The sequence below is a fragment of the Mobula birostris genome, unplaced genomic scaffold (assembly GCF_030028105.1).
Source record: "Mobula birostris isolate sMobBir1 unplaced genomic scaffold, sMobBir1.hap1 scaffold_283, whole genome shotgun sequence".
Classification (NCBI taxonomy): domain Eukaryota; kingdom Metazoa; phylum Chordata; class Chondrichthyes; order Myliobatiformes; family Myliobatidae; genus Mobula; species Mobula birostris.
The window spans coordinates 445,872-465,089 of record NW_027275886.1 but is presented as its reverse complement, the minus strand read 5'-3'; the positions used below and the strand labels follow the sequence as shown (position 1 = coordinate 465,089).

Sequence of the window (19,218 nt, the reverse complement as noted above, 5' to 3'; positions counted from 1 at the left end):
TAAAATCCTATGGTCTTACAGGAAATAGACTGGCATAGATAGAAGAATGGCTGACAAGCAGGAAGCAGCCAAGTGGGAATAAAGGGGGACTTTTCTGGTTGGCTGCCAGTGACGAGTGGTGTTCCACAGGGTCAGTATCGGGACCACTACTTTTCACATTGCTTGTCAGTGATTTGGACAATGGAATTGATGGCTTTGTGGCAAAGTTTGTGGATGATATGAAGGTAGGTGGAGTCGTATGTAGTGCTGAGGAAGCAATGGGATTGCAGAAGGACTTGGACAAATTGGAGGAATGGGCAAAAAACTGGCAGATGGAATACAGTGTTGGGAAATGTATGATAATGCATTTTGGTAAAAGGAACAATATTAACAATAGGATAAATAATATTATCTAAATGGGAAGAAAGTTCAAACATCAGAGATGCAGAGGGACTTAGGAATCTTCGTGCAAAACTCCAAGAAGGTTAATTTACAGATGGAGTCTGGTAAAGAAGGGAAGTGCAATGTTGGCATTTATTTCGAGGGGAATAGAATATAAAAGCAAGGAGATAATGCTGGAGCTTTATAAGCGACTGCACAGGTTGCAGTTGGACTATTGTCAACAGTTTTGGGCTCCATTTCTCAGAAAGGGAGAGAGTCCAGACGAGGTTCAAGAGATCGATTCAGGGAATGAAGGGTTTAACATATGAGGAGCATCTGACAGCTTTGGGCCTGTCCTCCCTGGAATTTAGAAGAATGCGTGGAAGTCTCATTGAAACCTACTGAATGTTGAAAGGACTAGACAGGATGGATGTGGAGAGGATGTTTCCTATGGTAGGGATATCCAGAACTAGAGGGCATAGCCTCAAAATTGAGGGGTGACTTTTCAGAACAGAATTAAGGAGGAATTTTTTTTAACATAGACACATAGAAAACCTACAGCACAATGCAGGCCCTTCGGCCTACAATGCCATGCCGAACATGTACTTACTTTTCAAATTGCCTAGTGTTATCCATCGCCCTCTATTTTTCTAAGCTCCATGTACCTATCCAAGAGTCTCTTAAAAGGTCCTATCGTATCCACCTCCACCACTTACCCCCCTGACATCTCCTCTGTACCTATTTCCAAGCACCTTAAAACTATGCCCTCTCGTGCTAGCCATTTCAGTCCTGGGAAAAAGCTGACTATCTACACGATCAATGCCTGTCATCATTTTATACACCTCCATCAAGTCACCTCTCACCCTCTGTCACTCCAAGGAGAAAAGGCCAAGTTCACTCAACCTGTTTTCATAAGGCATGCTCCCCAATCCAGGCAACATCCTCGTAAATCTCCTCTGCACCCTTTCTATGGTTTCCACGTCCTTCCTGTACTGAGGCAACCAGAATTGAGCATAGTACTCCAAGTGGGGTCTGACCAGGGTCCTGTATAGCTGTAACATTACCACTCGGCTCTCAAACTCAATCTCACATTTGATGAAGGCCAAAGCACCGTGTGCCTTCTTAACCACAGAGTCAACCTGCGCAGCAGCTTTGAGTGTCCTATGGACTCGGACCCCAAGATCCCTCTGATCCTCCTGATCCTCCACACTGCCAGGAGTCTTTTAGCCAAAGAGTATTCAATCTGTGGAATGCTCTGCCACAGACTACAGTGGAGGCCAAGTCCGTGAATATATTTAACGTGGAAGTTGATAGATTCCTGACTGGTTGGGGCATCAAGTGATATATGTTGAGAGGGCAGATATTTGGGGTTGAGTGGGATCTGGGATCAGCCATGATGAAATGGCGGAGTGGACTCGATGGGCTCAAATGCCTTATAAAGCTTCAGCATTATCTGCTTGCTTTTATATTCTGTTCCTCTTGAATTAAATGGCAACTTTTGCCTTCTTTACCACAGACTGGACCTGTGAATTAACCTTCTAGGAGTCTTGCATGAGTCCCTCTGAACCTCTGATGTTTGAATTTTCTCCCCATTTAAATAATAGTCTGCACTATTATTCCTTTTACCAATATGCATTATCGTACATTTCCCAACACAATTCCATCTACCACTTTTTTTGCCCATTCTTCCAATTTGTCTAAGTCCTGCTGCAATCGCATTGCTTCCTCAACACTACCTACCCCTCCACCTACCTTCATATCATCCAGGAACTTTGCCACAAAGCTATCAATTCCATTATCCAAATCATTGACAAACGATGTGAAAAGTATTGGTCCCAATGCTGACCCCTATGGAACACACTCGTCACTGGCAGCCAACCAGGAAAGGCCCCCTTTATTCGCACTCACTGCCTCCATTATTCCTCTATCTATGCCAGTATATTTCTTGTAACACTATAGGATTTTATCTTGGGAGGCATCTTACCAAATGCCTTCTGAAAATCTTAAGTAGATAAGATCCACTGTCGTTCCTTTGTCCACCCTGCTTGTTACCTCCTTGAAGAACTCTTAACAGATTTGTCAGGCAAGATTCCCCTTTACAGAAACCATACTGACTTTGACTTATTTTGTCATTAGTCTCCAAGTACCCCAAAACATTGTCCTTAATAATGGACTCCAACACTTTCCCAACCACTGAAGTTAACATAAGGGGCTTATAATTCTCTCTTTTGTCTTCATCTCTTGTTAAAGAGTGGAGTGACATTTGTAATTTTCCAGCACTCCAGGAACATGTCAGAATCAAGTGATTCTTGAAAGATCATGACCAATCCATCTGTTATCTCTTCAGCAACCTCTCTCAGGATTCTGGGGTGTAGTCCATCTGCTCCTGTTGACTTATCTATCTTAAGATCTTTCAATTTGCCTGGTAGTTTTTTTCCTTTGTAATAGCAATGGCACTCATTCCTGTTCCCTGACATTCATAGACCTCTGGCTAGTGTCTTCCACGGTAAAGACTGAAACAAAGTACTTAAGTTCATCTGCCATTTCTTTGTCCCCCATTACAAATGCAAAGAATGGTTGTAGATGGGTCATATTCTGCATGGAGGTCGGTCACCAGTGGAGTGCCTCAGGGATCTGTTCTGGGACCCCTACTCTTCGTGATTTTTTAAAAATGATGTGAAGGAGGAAGTGGAGGGATGGGTTAGTAAATTTGCTGATGACACAGAGGTTGGGGGTGTTGTGGATAGTGTGGAGGGCTGTCAGATGTTACAGCGGGACATCAATAGGATGTAAATCTGGGCTGAGAAGTGGCAGATGGAGTTCAACCCAGATAAGTGTGAGGTGTAGGTCCAATTTGAAGACAGAATATAGTATTAATGGTAAGACTCTTGGCAGTGTGGAGGATCAGAGGGATCTTGGGGTCCAAGTCCATAGGACACTCAAAGCTGCTGTGCAGGTTGACTCTGTGGTTAAGAAAGCATACGGTACATTGGCCTTATTCAACTGAGAGGTGATGTTACAGCTATACAGGGTTCTGATCAGACCCCACTTATAGAGTACTGTGCTCAGTTCTGGTCACCTCACTACAGGAAGGATGTGGAAAGGGCGCAGAGGAGATTTACAAGGATGTTGCCTGGATTGGGGAGCATGCCTTATGAGAATAGGTTGAGTGAACTCGGCCTTTTCTCCTTGGAGCGATGGAGGATTAGAGGTGACCTGATAGAGGTGTTTAAGATGCTGAGAGGCATTGATTATGTGGATAGTCAGTGTCTTCTTCCCAGAGCTGAAATGGCTAGCATGAGAGTGCACTGTTTTAAGGTGCTTGGAAGTAGGTACAGAGGAGATGTCAGGGGGGTAAGTTTTTAATTAAAAACGCAGAGAGTGGTGAGCGTGTGGAATGGGCTGCTGGCGATGGTGGTGGAGGCAGATACAATAGGATCTTTTAAGAGACTCCTGGATGGGTAGATGGAGCTTAGAAAAATAGAGGGCTATGGGTAACCCTAGGTAATTTCTAAAGTAAGTACATGTTTGGCACATCATTGTGGGCCGAAGGGCCTGTATTGTATAGGTTTTCTATGTTTCTATTACTACCTCACCAGCATCTCATTTTCCAGTGCTCCAATATCAACTCTCACCTCCCTTTTACTCTTGACATAACTGAAAAAACTTTCAGTATCCTGCTTTATATTATTGGCTAGTTTGCCCTCATATTTCATCTTGTCCCTCCTTATAGCTTTTTTAGTTGCCTTTTGCTGGATTTCAAAAGTTTCCCAATCTTCAAATTCCCACTCACCTTTGCTATATTGTATGCCGTTTCCTTGTCCTTAACTTCTTTTGTCAGCCATGGTTGCCTATCCCTGACATTAGAGAACAACTTCCTCTGTGGAACTTACCTATTCTGTGCCTTGTGAACTATTCCCAGAAACTTAAGCCATCTGTGCTCTGCCGTCATCCCTGCCAGTGTCCCCATCCAATCCACCTGGGCAAGCTCCTCTCTTGTGCCTCTGTAATTCCCTTTATTCCATTGTGATACTGATACATGTGAGTTGTGCTTCTCCCTCTCAAATTGCAGTATGAATTCAATCATATTATGATCACTGCTTCCTAAGGGTTCCTTCACATTAAGCTGACAAATAAAATCTGGGTTATTACTCAACACCCAATCTAAGATGGCCTCTCCCTGAGTAGGCTTAAGCACAAGCTGCTCCAAAAAGCCTTCAGCTGGCATTCAACAAATTCTCTCTTGTGATCCAACACCAATCCGATTTTCCCAATCCCCTTGCATATTGAAGTCCCCTATTACAATTGTGTCGTTACCCTTATTACCTGCCTTTTCCAACTGCCTTTGCAATCTAAACCCCACAATTTGGCTACTATTTGGAGATCTACAGTGGCATGCAAAAGTTTGGGCACCCCGGTCAAAATTTCTGTTACTGTGAGTAGCTAAATGAGTAAAAGATGACCTGCTTTCCAAAAGGCATAAAGTTAAAGATGACACATTTCTTTAATATTTTAAGCAAGATTACTTTTTTATTTCCATCTTTTACAGTTTCAAAATAACAAAAAAGGAAAAGGGGCCCGAAGCAAATGTTTGGGCACCTTGCATGGTTAGTACTTAGTAACACTCCCTTTGGCAAGTATCACAGCTCGTAAACGCGTTCTGTAGCCAGCTAAGAGTCTTTCAATTCTTATTTGGTGGATTTTTGCCCATTATTCCTTGCAAAAGGCTTCTAGTTCTGTGAGATTCTTGGGCCGTCTTGTATGCACTGCTCTTTTAAGGTCTATCCACAGATTTCTGATGAGGGGACTGTGAGGGCCATGGCAAAACCTTCAGCTTGTGCCTCTTGAAGTAGTCCATTGTGGATTTTGAGGTGTGTTTAGGATCATTATCCTGTTGTAGAAGCCATCCTCTTTTCATCTTCAGCTTTTTTTTTCACAGACAGTGTGATATTTGCTTCCAGAATTTGCTGGTATTTAATTGAATTCATTCTTCCCTCTACCAGTGAAATGTTCCCCGCGCCACCGGCTGCAACACAAGCCCAAAGCATGATTGATCCACCCCGTGCTTAACAGTTGGAGAGGTGTTCTTTTCATGAAATTATGCACCCTTTTTTCTCCAAACATACCTTTGCTCATTGTGGCCAAGAAGTTCTATTTTAACTTCATCAGTCCACAGGACTTGTTTCCAAAATGCAAGAGGCTTGTTTAGGTGTTCCTTTGCAAACTTCTGTCACTGAATTTTGTGGTGTGGACATAGGAAAGGTTTTCTTCTGATGACTCTTCCATGAAGGTCATATTTGTGCAGGTGTCGCTGCACAGTAGAACAGTGCACCACCACTCCAGAGTCTGCTAAATCTTCCTGAAGGTCTTTTGCAGTTAAACGGGAGTTTTGATTTGCCTTTCTAGCAATCCTACGAGCAGTTCTGTTGGAAAGTTTTCTTGGTCTTCCAGACCTCAACTTGACCTCCACCATTCCTGTTAGCAGCCATTTCTTAATTACATTACGAACTGAGGAAACTGCTACCTGAAAACGCTTTGCTATCTTCTTATAGCCTTCTCCTGCTTTGTGGGCATCATTTATTTTAATTTTCAGAGTGCTAGGCAGCGGTTTAGAGGAGCCCATGGCTACTGATTGTTAGGACAAGGTTTGAGGAGTCAGGGTATTTATAAAGCTTTGAAATTTGCATCACCTGGCCTTTCCTAATGATGACTGTGAACAAGCCATAGCCCTAACAAGCTAATTAAGGTCTGAGACCTTGGTAAAAGTTATCTGAGAGCTCAAATCTCTTCGGGTACCCAAACTTTTGCATGATGCTCCTTTCCTTTTTCTCCCCACTCTAAAATTATACAAAACAAAAATAATACACTAATTTTGCTTAAAAAGTTGAAAAGAATTTTCATCTTTAACTTTATGACTTTTGGAGATCAGTTCATCTTCCACTCACTTAACTATTCACAGTAACAGAAATTTGGACCACGGGTGCCCAAACTTTTGCATGCCACTGTATATGATTCCCACAATTTTTTTTTTCTAAAACCCTTGCAATTTATTAACTCCACCCACAAAGGTTCAACATTCTCTGATCCTATGTCACCTCTTTTTGAAGATGTAATTTCATCTCCTACCAGCAGAGCCATACCACCACCTATGCCTTCCTTTCTGTTTGTGGATCCGGTGCTGTGGGACTGCTTCAGGCTTGGGCTTAGTGCAACTGCTGCCACCCTCCCCAGCTGGGACTGCACCTGTCACAGTTGAATCCCTGTGATTATTCTCTCCTCTTGTTACTAACTTCCAGAACTGTTCATGTTTGGAATGGGAGGGGAATACTGACATGCAGGGGGAGAAACCGGGCAGACTCCACACATACAACGGACAAGGTCAGTATGGAACTAGGTCACAGGGGCCATGACGGACTGTGTTGTCTGGTATATTTATTGGTCAATGTAGTCTGGCTATTTGTTGTATTTCAGCAGAACAAGACTGACACGTTCTTTCTCTCTTCCTCTCAGCTTAACATAGTGTGGAGATGGAAGCATTTCTGGACATTGAGCCAACTGTACAGAGCAGGAAAGCAACACAGGCCTGGGCCAGACCAACACTTACCATTCCATGTTGGATTCACACCTCCCCTATTTAGTAGCCAAATACTGTGGAAAACCGAATATAAAATAAAAGGTTGCTGAATGATCACTCTCGATAAAGCCAAGTTTCCTATTTTCTGTGTTTAAAAATACAAATTCTTGCAAAGCACATGTGAATTATTCTTCATAAGCTTGGATTGATGAGCTGCAAAGCGCTACTGAAATGGAAGAATTCCTCTCCAGAATATGGGAATGAGCTACGGTGAAGAGCTGTTGGTGGGACTCGTGGATGGTGGCTGGCCACATTTCCACCTTGGAATCACTGGCCTCTGTGAGAGTACGAGCTGGTTGCCGCAGTACCACCTAGGCCAGATCACCAGTGGCCTTGTGCATGTCAGTTAGGAGCAGGGGCTGCTATTCAGACCCTCCACTCTGATGTGTCTGATTAACTTCAGCCCCATAAACCTTCACCCCTGCTAAATATCCCTGTGTGAAAGAAATTCATAGACTGCATTTCTACCACCCTTTGCAGATTCCCAAAGACCCCTGACCCTCTGAGAGAAAACATTTTGTCTTATCTTTGTTAAACAGACAACCCTTTACTTTTTATCTCACATCCATCCTCTACTTCAGTCAGGAGCAACACACACAAAAATGCTGGAGAAACTCAGCAGGTCAGGCAGCATCTATGAAGAAGAATTAAACAGTTGATACTAGATACTTCATTAGGACTGGAAAGGAAGGGGAAGATGGGGGGAGGGAAATGAGGACAAGCTAGGTGATAGGTGAAGCCAGGTGGGGGACAGTGGAATAAAATCAGAGGCTGGGAGGTGATTGGTGGAAAAGGCAAAGAAGGACTGCAGAAGAAGGAATCTGATAGGAGAGTGGACCATGAGAGAAAGGAAAAGAGGAGGGACACCAGAGAGAGGGGTGATAGGCAGGTGAAGAGAAGAGGTAAGAGACTAGAGTGGGGAACATCAGTCAGGTACCCTCTCAAGCAGACACAAACCTATATCCTGCTGAACCTGCCACCTCCAGGTGTATAACTCTGAACTGCTCCCAGTGCATTAACATCATCCTCTATTTAACACCAATAACTAAAGCATAACCTCCCTGCTTTGCAAAAGGAACATATATTAACCTTCCTAATTATTACTGTACCTTCACACTAGCCCTTTGCAAATCAGGAACTGTGATACCTGTATCCACACACAGCCATCTCTGACCCTTATATAAAAGACACTTATTTCCTTGCCAAATGGGCCATTTCACATTTATCCATTTGGGTCTTTGTGCTACTCACAAACTCAGTCTCTCTTTGTAATTTCATGTCCTCCGTGCAATAACATCCCCTGTCCGCACACAGCCTCTTCCTTGTGGGGACATTACTGACTGCATGTGTACACGGCTGGAGAGCCATGAGTTATTGTTTAATAGGAAGTCCTTAATTTGCTGAAGCGACAGGTTGGGTTTCATTGCAAAGCAGGAAGTAAATCCACCTCCTGTCCTGTCTGAGGTGTAATTCCACAGTGGGGGTTATGGGACAATCTTGGAGTGGGAGGGCTGTGGAGTCCAGGCACCAGGAATACTGGGCTCATTACTATCCAGGGCCCCCTTGCCTGCACCAGCTCCTGCCGAATCTCCACAGTGTCTGTCTGTCTGTCTCTCACACACATATACACACACACACACACAGTGTCTTAGCAGGCCCTGCAGCATCCATGGAGAGGATAAATAGGCAACGTTTCAGGATGAGACCTTGATTAGTCCTGACCCAAAACATCAACTGTTTATTCCACTCCATGGATGCTGCCTGGCCTGCCGTGTTGCTCCAGTATTTTGGACAAGACAAAGGAGCAGAGTTAGGCCACTTGGCCCATTGAGTGTACTCCACCATTCCATCATGGCTGATTTATTAGCCCCCTCAATACCATTCTTCTGCTTTTTCTCTGTAACCTCTGAAGTCCTGACTAATGAACCTATCAACCTCTGCTTTAAATATACTCAATGACTTGGTCTCCACAGCTGTCTGTGGCAACGAATTCCACAGATTCATCACTCTCTGGCTAAAGAAATTTCTCCTCATCTCTGTTCTAAATGTACGTACCTCTGTTCTGCAGGTCCTATTCTCACCCCCTATATCCATTCTATCCAGGTCTTTCAATACTCAATAGGTTTTAGTGTAATATCCCTTCAACTTCAACGAGTACAGGCACAGAACCATCAAATGCTTCTGTGTTAACCCTTTCATTCTCATGAATCTCCTCTGAAGTCACGGATGTCATCTCCCATGGAGGGCCACCAGAACCGCTGACTGAAGGCCTGAGTATGCTTGGTTCCAGGGTGACAGGATAACCGGGAAGAATGAACCCACTACAATACCTGTAAGCGGACAGAGCTGGGAACAAACACAGTTAGTGGGGCAATGACTAGGGGCTGCCTTGCTCTGTTGACCAGCTTGCACCATGGCTTCAATGTCCCATTGCGCTGCACCCATGAGACAGTGAGCAGGGAGGATCACACTGGGGACCTCAGGGGTCTCAGAGGAAGGAAATCTTCAGGAGAGGGCATCAGGTTTTGCATTCTTGGAACTGGGGCGGAAGCACAGAGCAAAATTGAATCTTGAGAAAAACAGGGACCAAAGAGCTTGACTGGAGTTGAGATGTGTGGCCGTATGGATATATTCCAGATTCTTGTGATCAGTCCAGACCACCTTTGCTCCCTCCAGCCAATACCTCCACTCCTCCAGAGCTAGCTTCACAGCCAGCAGTTCCCAGTTTCTGACATTGTAATTCCGCTCTGTGGGAATGAGGCAGTGGGAGAAGGCGGCACAGGGGTGTACCTTCTCATCCCTGGCCGAGTGCTGAGAGAGAACAGCTCCTACACCAATGTCAGACGCATCCACCCCCACAATAACCTGCCGGTCAGTGTCAGGTTGAATCAGGATGGGGGCAGAGGTGAAACGTTTCTTCAGGTCAGAGAATTCTTTTTCAGCAGCAGGGGACCAGGAGAATCTGACAGCAGATGAGGTAAGAGCAGCGAGTGGTGCAGCCAGTGTAATATAATTTCTGATGAAGTGGCGATAGAAGTTAGCAAAGCCCAAGAAGCGTTGTAACTCCCGACGAGTCGAAGGTTGGGGCCATTCGACCAGCACCTTGACCTTCTGTTGGTCCATCTGAATTGGACCAACTGAAGTTACATACCCCAGGAAGGAGACTGTATTTTGATGAAACTCACATTTCTCAGCCTTCACAAAGAGCTGGTTCCCCAGAAGGCGTATTCAGCAAGGGACTTAGAAAAAAAATCAAAATGCCGTTGAGATACACAAACAGATTGGTTCAGCATGTCCCCGAGAACGTCATTTACCAGGGCTTGGAAGATGGCATGGGCATTGGTGAGACCGAATGGCATGACCAGATACTCGTAATGGCCTGAGGTGGTGTTGAAGGCCGTCTTCCACTCGTCCCCTTCGCAGATGTGGACAAGATGGTAGGCATTATGGAGATCAAGCTTGGTGAAAACTGAGGCTCCTTGTAGTAGTCAATTGTCGAGGTCATGAGTGGAAGAGGGTAATGGTTCTTAACAGTGACTTCCTTCAGTCCCCAGTAATCAATGCATGGATGCAAGGAGCCATCCTTTTCAACAAGGAAAAAACCGGCACCAGCAGGGGAGGAAGACAGCCAGATGATGCCTGCAGCCAGAGACTCTCGAATCTACTTACTCATGGCTTCTGTTTCAAGTACAGACAGGGAATACAGGTGGCCCCTTGGGGGAGATGTGCCAGGCAAGTTGTCCATGGTTCAATCATATGGACAATGAGGCAGCAGGGGAGGGGCCCAGAATTTGCTGAACATAGCCTTGAGGTCCATGTATTCAGGAGGGATGGCACTAAGGTCTAGAAATTCCCTGGGGGAATTTGGGCTTGGAGACAAGGGGATCTGAGCGTGGCGGAGGCAGTGGGAGTGACAGAATGGGCTCTAGCCTACAATCTTGTGACTGAGCCAGTCAATGTGGGGGTCGTGTCTGACTAATCAGGGATGGCCCAGCACAATGGGAGCTTCAGGAGAGTCAATAACAAAGAGTCAACTGCTCATGATGGTCGCCGGATAAACTGAGACTCACTGAGGCTGTGACGTGGGTGATGTTAACCAGTCTCTGACCGTTCAAGGTGACTAGAAAGCAGATGTGGGTAATCCCCAACGGGCAGAATCGACAGAAAAGACAGAGACTGCTTGCCGTTGGCGCCCCACTCTAGAGAAGTAGGTTTGAGAGTGCGTGGCATCGAGGAGGGCCGGACAGGGGTCACGATCACCAATACTCCTCATCCTACTGGTGAGCGCTTGGCTTTTACTGGACAGGTGGAGATAAAGTGGTCTGGTTGGCCACAGTGCAGACAGGAATGGGTGGTGATTCTCCTTTATCTTTCAGTCAGCGTCAGGCAGGTACAATCAATTTTCGTAGCTTCGGGCTCTGAAACGGGAATTGTAGATGGGGGCAAACAGCAGGCCAATGTAGATGGATGAGGAGCTTGGAACTCACCCAGTGCCCCCAGGGACCCTCTACAACCCCTCCTTCTTCAGCGCTGCTGAAGGCGAATATCAATACGGATGGCCGAATCCACCGGGGCTTCAAAGGTCAAAGGTGGCAGGAAGGTCCTGGGTGACCAGCTCATCTTTGATGTCTTCAGAGAGGCCATTCAGGAAGATGTCGTACTGTGCCTTAGAGTTCCAGCCGCTGGAGTTGGCTAGGGTCCGGAACTCTATGGCGTAATCTGACACAGATCTGCACCCCTGGTGCATGTGCAGCATTTCACGGGCAGCCTCTCTCCTTTGTTTGGAGCGATCAAACACTTCCCCACCTCCTCAGAAAATAACTGAAAACTGGTGCAGAGGGCCGGCTGGTGGCGCAATGACATCGGTGTCGGACCCAGGAGTGGAGGCTCCGGGTTCGAAACCAGTCGGGTCCGCTCCCGAGTGTGCTTTCCATCCGTGCCGGGTTGGGCGTCGAAATTGCACCTCGACCTTGTAAAATAAAAAGGGAAAAATGCAAAAATGCCTGTGTGATGAGTGGCGCACCACACAGTCTATCTGTCGCTCTGCGCCTTGTAAAAGCCATGAAAAAGACATCACGGACATGCACGCAGACGCACAAACTCGCATGCCAAAAAAAAAAAGAAAACTGATGCAGAAAGGTGAGCTTGCCTCCCAGACGGCTGTTCCTCATTCTCTCACCCGACCAGACAGTTGAGTGATGGACTCGATCAGTTGGAAAGGTTGTTGGTTGCACTGGGAAAGAAAAGAGCAGCAAGTACTGGGCTCACCTGAGCTCTTGGACGGGAGGAGCATGCAAGAACGCGGAGGTTAGGGCAGCAGATGCAGTCGCAGTATGTTGATGGGCGCTCAGGGACAGCTGGAGTGACTGAGTCTGGGCCACAAGATCGGCTACTTTGGCAGAAAGTGACTCCACTGTCCTGAACACGGAGTCCAGCTGGTTCTGGTGTCTCCACAGCATCACTCCGTTGTTCCAGGGCAGCTGTCAGACGACCGGGGTCTGCTGGATCCATTCTGGCCAGATTGTACTGTCAGGGCGCTAGAGCAGGGATCCAATCACAGACCCAGTAGTGTGCACACAGTGATATTAATTGAGTAACAAATCCCAAGGTGCGAACAAATTTGGCGTCAAAATTCAGGCAGAGATTAAACCAGCCAGAGAAATCCAAAAACCTAAATCAGGAAACAGGCAGAGTTGATATTCAGACGGACAGATTAGAGATATGAATGCTAGAAAGGCTCAGGAAAACTCACTGGCACAATCTGGCAACAAACAGGTGAAAAGGCATGACTGAAATACACTGAGCAATAAACAGAGAGGCAGATGATAGGTGGAGCACAATGAGACACAGGTGGCAGCAATACAGGTAATAATGAGAAACAGGTGAGAGACGGAGTGCTCAATAATACAGGCGCTGGAGTGGAGTAGGAGCGGGGACAGGAGCACATGACAATACAAAACCACAGACTGACAGCTAGGGGGAAAACACACAAAAAGACAGAGTTCAACTGGAAGTACTGACAAGCTTTGTTCCTTTTACCAAAGTGCATGACCATACACTTCCCAACACTGCATTCCATTTGCCACTTCTTTGCCCATTCTCCTAATCTGTCCAAGTCCTCCTGTAGCCTCTCTACTTCCTCAAAACTACCTACCCTTCCACCTATCTTCATGTTGTCTGCAATCATGGCCACAAAGCCATCAATTTCTTCATCCAAATCATTGACATATAATGTGAAAAGAAGTGGTCCCACCACAGACCCCTGTGGAACACCACTAGTCACCAGCAGCCAAGCAGAAAAGGCCCGCTTTATTTCCACTCTTAGCCCCCTGCCAGTCAGCTAATCTTCTATCCATGCTTTCCTCCACTGTCAATTTGCATGTTGCTGAGGGACTTGGAAAATACATGTGTTTTCTTGTATGATGGTGTGTGTGTGTGTTTTTCCCCTCTCACTGTTTTGAATGTATGTTATGCACCTCGGCCCAAGAGAAACAGTCTCGTTTAACTGTATCCATATTCTGGATGACAATTACATTTGATTTTGATTGAAATACCATGGTCTTCCATCTTGTTAAGTAGCCTCAAGTGAAGGCTGAAAATCGAAGTAAATCACATCCACTGACCCTCCTTTGTTTATCCTGTCTCAAGGAATCTGTTGCCAACAGATTAATCAGGCAAAATTTCCCCCTAAGGAAACCGTGCTGACTTTGGCCTATTTTCTCATGTGCGCCAAGTACCCTGATATCTCATCCTTAATGATGGACTCCAACATCTTCCCAACCACTGAAGGCAGGATAACTGGCATAAAATTTCCTTTCTCAAAGACTGGAGTGACATCTGCAATTTTCCAGTCCTCCAGAATTTAGTGATTCTAAGAAATATAGAAAACCAGCCCCTTTGGCCCACAATGCTGTGCCAAACATGTACTTACTTTAGAAATTATCTCGGGTTACCCATAGCCCACTATTTTTCAAAGCTCCATGTACCTATCCAGGAGTCTCTTAAAAGGCCCTATCGTATCTGCCTCCACCACCTTTGCCAGTGGCCCATTCCACGCACTCACCACTGCCTGAGTAAAAAAAACTTACCCCTGACATCTCCTCTGTACCTACTTCCAAGCACCTTAAAACTGTGCCCTCTCATGTTGGCTATTTCAGCCCTGGGAAAAAGCCTCTGACTATCCACACGATCAATGCCTCTCATCATCTTAGACACCTCTGTCGGGTCACCTCTCATCCTTCGTCACTCCAAGGAGAAAAGGCCGAATTCACTCAACCTATTCTCATAAGGCATTCTCTCCAATTCAAGCAACATTCTTGTAGATCTTCTCTGCACCCTTTCTATAGTTTCCACATCCTTCCTGTAGTGAGGTGACCAGAAATGAGCACAGTACTCCAAGTGAGGTCTGACCAGGGTCCTATAGAATTGTAACATTACCTCTCGACTCTTAAACTAAATCCCATGATTGATGAAGGCCAATGCACCGTATGCCTTCTTAACCACAGTCAATCTGCACAGCAGCTTTGAGTGTCCTGTGGACTCGGACTCCAAGATCCCCCGATCCTCCACACTGCCAAGAGTCTTACCATCAATACTATATTCTGCCATCATATTTGACCTACCAAAATGAACCACCTCATACTTAGCTGGGTTGAGCTCCATCTGACATTTCTCAGCCCACTTTTGCATCCCATCGATGTCCCAGTGTAATCTCTGACAGCCCTCCACACTATCCACAACACCCCCAACCTTTGTGTCATCAGCAAATTTACTAACCCATCCCTCTACTTCTTCATCCAGGTCATTTATAAAAATCACAAGGAGAAGGGGTCCCAGAACAGATCCCTGAGGCACACCACTGGTCACCAACCTCCATGCAGAATATGACCCATCTACAACCACTCTTTGCCTTCTGTGAGCAAGTCAATTCTGGATCCACAAAGCAAGGTCCCCTTGGATCCCATGCCGCCTCACTTAATAAGACTTGCATGGGGTACCTTGTCAAATGCCTTGCTGAAATCCGTAAACAGTACATCTACTGTTCTACCTTCATCAATATGTTTAGTTACATCCTCAAAAAATTCAATCAGGCTCGTAAGGCACGATCTGCCTTTGACAAAGCCATGCTGACTATTCCTAATCAATATTGTGCATCTCCAAATGTTCATGAATCCTGCCTCTCAGGATCTTCTCCATCAACTTACTGAATTAAGACTCACTGGTCTATAATTTCCTGGGCTATCCCTACTCCCTTTCTTGAATAAGGGAACAACATCTACAACCCTCCAATCCTCCGGAACCTCTCCCGTCTCCATTGATGATGCAAAGATCATCACCAGAGGCTCAGCAATCTCCTCCCTCGCCTCCCACAGTAGCCTGGGGTAAATCTCATCCGGTCCCAGTGACTTATCCAACTTGATGCTTTCCAAAAGCTCCAGCACACACTTTTTCTTAATGTCTATATGCTCAATCTTTTCAGTCTGCTGCAAGTCATCCCTACAATTGCCAAGATCCTTTTCCATAGTGAATACTGAAGCAAAGTATTCATTAAGTATCTTTGCTATTTCCTCCAGTTCAATACACACTTTTCCGCTGTCACACTTGATTGGTCCTATTCTCTCAGATCTTATCCTGTTGCTCTTCACATGCTTGTAGAATGCCTTGGGGTTTTCTTTAATCCTGTCCACCAAGGCCTTCTCATGGCCCCTTCTGGCTCTCCTAATTTCATTCTTAAGCTCCTTCCTGCTAGCCTTATAATCTTCTGGATCTCTATATCATTATCTAGTTTTTTTTGAACCTTTCATAAGCTTTTCCTCTTGACTAGATTCTCAACAGCCTTTGTACACCATAGTTCCTATACCCTACCATTCTTTCCCTGTCCCATCGGAACATACTTATGCAGAACGCCACTCAAATATCCTCTGAACATTTGCTACCTTTCTGCCATACATTTCCCTGAGGACATCTGTTTCCAATGTATGCTTCCAAGTTCCTGCCTGATAGCTTCATATTTCCCCTTACTCCAATTAAACACTTTCCTAACTTGTCTGTTCCTATCCCTCTCCAATGCTGTGGTGAAGGAGATAGAATTGTGATCACTATCTCCAAATTGCTCTCCCACTGAGAGATCTGACACCTGACCAGGTTCATTTCCCAATACCAGATCAAGTACAGCCTCTCCTCCTTGTAGGCTTATCTACATATTGTGTCAAGAAACCTTCCTAAACACACCTAACAAACTCTACTCCACCTAAACCCCTTGCTCTAGGGAGATGCCAATCAATATTTAGGAAATTAAAATCTCCCACCATGACAACCCTGTTATTATTACACCTTTCCAGAATCTGTCTCCCTATCTGCTCCTTGATGTCCCTGTTACTATTGGGTGGTCTATAAAAAATCTTGTTCACTCTTCCTAAGAAAGCTGGAGCAATAGAATGTGAATTACATAAGTTTAATGAGTCATATCACCAAGATACTTCTAAGAATTTTAATGACAAGAGCTAAAAGTAAGATACAAGCTGAAATAGGCAAAGAACAATGTGGTTTTGTGAAAGACAAAGGTACAAGAAACGCAATATTGATGTTAAGGATACTATCAGAACGAGCTATTCAAGTGCAAAAAGATTTGTTTGTTTTATCGACTACAGAAAAGCATTTGATAAAGTGAAGCACAATAGGTTATTTGGAATATTACAGAAAACTCTAGATCTAGATTTGAAAGACCTCCGCCTAATCAGAAATCTGTACTGGGAACAAACTGTCGCTGTAAGGCTAGATGGAGAAGTAAGTCAGTTTACGAAAATCAAGACAGGCATTAGACAAGGGTGTGTTTTCTCCCCTGATTTATTTAATGTGTACAGTGAAACAAGATTACAAAAAATAAGAGACATCTTGGGAATCAAAGTTGGTGGTGAAAACATCAATAATTTCAGATGTCCAGATGACACGGTGTTAATTGCAAGTACGGAGGAAGAACTACAACACTTAATTGACATAATTGTTGAAGAAAGTGCAAAAATGGGTCTATCTATCAATCGCAAAAAGACAGAATGTATGATGCTATCCAAAAAGAAGGAGAATCCTATCTGCAGGCTGAGAATAAACGGGGAAGACATAAAACAAGTAAAGAACTTTTGCTACTTGGGAAGCTGGGTGACATCAGATGGCAGGTGCGACTTGGACATCAAAAGAAGAATACAGATGACAAAAGACACCTTTACGAGAATGAAGAGTATACTGACCAACACTAAACTAGGCATGACAACCCACCTCAGAGCACTGAAATGTTATGTTTATCCAGTTATGTTAAATGGCTCAGAATGTTGGACAATATCTAGTAACGTGAGGAAACGAATTGTGGCAGCAGAAATGTGGTTTTTGAGGAGGATGTAAAGAATATCATGGACGAAATGAATATCTAACGAGGATGTCATGAACAGAGCAAACACAAAAAGAGAAATAATGTCTGAGATCATGAAAAGGCAACGTAACTTCATTGGACATGTGATTAGGAAAGAGGAGTTAGAATGCACGGTAATTATGGGAAAGAGTGAAGGGAAGAAAGCAAGAGGAAGACAAAGACAAATGATGATGGAGACAGCAGCCAGAGAATTGGAAATGAATACCAATGAATTGATCCACTTGACTCGAAACAGGAGTGTGTGGGCCATGGCAGTCAAAGCTCAAACTGGGCATGGCACCTGATCACGATGATAGATTGACCCCTTCCTGTTTCTGACTTCCACCCACAGAGACTCTGTAGACAATCCCTCCATGACTTCCTCCTTTTCTGCAGCCATGACACTATCTCTGATCAGCAATGCCATGCCCCTACCTCTTTTGCCTCCCTCTCTGTCGTTTCTGAAACATCTAAAGCCTGGCACTCTAAGTAGCCATTCCTGCCCCTGAGCCATCCAAGTCTCTGTCATGGCCACATCATCATAGCTCCAAGTTCTGATCCACACTCTAAGCTCATCCACTTTGTTCATGATGCTTCTTGCATTAAAATAGACACATCTCAAACCATCGGTCTGAGCGCATCCCTTCTCTGTCACCTGCCTATACTCCCTCTTGCAGGTGTCTCCAAGCTTTCTCTATTTGTGAGCCAACATTGATCCAGAGCAAACACGGAGGACCCTTGCCAGGGTCAACCCACAAAAAGCTGGAGGTCCTGACAACATCCCTAGACGTGTGCTCAAGGAATGTGCTGATGTATTAGCAGATGTCCTGACAGACATTTTCAACATCTCCCTTAGTCATGCTATTGTCCCCAGATACTTCAAAACCTCCACAATCATCCCTGTAGCAAATAAATCAGTTGTAGTCTGTCTGAATGATTACCGTCCCATTGCCCTGACCCCATAGTGATGAAATGTTTTGAACGGCTTGTCAAGCCTCATATCACAGCCAGCCTCCCCTCATCGCTGGATCCTCTACAGTTTGCTTATCGTCCAAATCGCAATATCCACCACACTGCACACAGTTCTCTCTCACTTGGACAACAAAGACACTTACGCCAGAATCCTGTACATTGATTTCAGTTCAGCGTTCAATACCATCATTCCGTAGAGACTAGTGGAGAAACTGTCGCTGCTTGGCCTTAGCACTGCCATGTGTCGCTGGATTCTGGATTTCTTGTCAGAGAGACCACAGTCAGTCAGTGTTGGCAGGAACATCTCTGACTCCATCACACTGAGCACTGGATCCCCACAAGGCTGTGTGCTTAGCCCATTGCTGTTTACACTGCTAACACATGACTGTGCAGCCAGATTCAAGGAGAACCTGATCATTAAATTTGCAGATGAAACCACAGTGGTGGGGCTCATCAGCAAAAATGATGAAAAACTATGTACAGGGAGGAGGTCAAGCACCTAGAGAGCTGGTGCAGGGATAACAACTTGATACTTAATGTCACCAAAACCAAGGAGATGATCGTCAGACGATCTCAGCCTGAGCACACACCCCTCAGCATCAGCGGCTCCACAGTGGAGAGAGTGGAAAACATCAAGTTCCTTGGGATACAGATCTCAGACAATCTCACCTGGTCCAGGAACACCACTGGGATTGTGAAACGGGCCCAGCAGAGATTGCACTTTCTGAGGAAGCTTAAACAAGCATCACTCCCCACTAACATCTTAACTACATTCTACAGAGGCGTGGTTGAGTGTGTGTTTGCATCACAACCTGGAACTCCAGCTGCAGTGCTGTCGACAAAAAAGCCT

At 45.1% G+C, this 19,218-nt stretch overlaps 1 protein-coding gene across 1 annotated transcript in view; it reads left to right on the top strand.

Annotated features, from left to right (window-relative positions):
* eif6 (eukaryotic translation initiation factor 6) overlaps positions 1 to 7,051 on the top strand; it is a 103,046-nt gene extending 95,995 nt beyond the window's left edge. The window contains exon 6 of the mRNA XM_072250348.1: positions 6,871 to 7,051. Coding sequence (XP_072106449.1) covers positions 6,871 to 6,880 — 10 coding nt within the window. The 3' untranslated portion in view covers positions 6,881 to 7,051. The remainder of the gene's footprint in view (positions 1 to 6,870) is intronic.
* Positions 7,052 to 19,218: the final 12,167 nt, after the last annotated feature.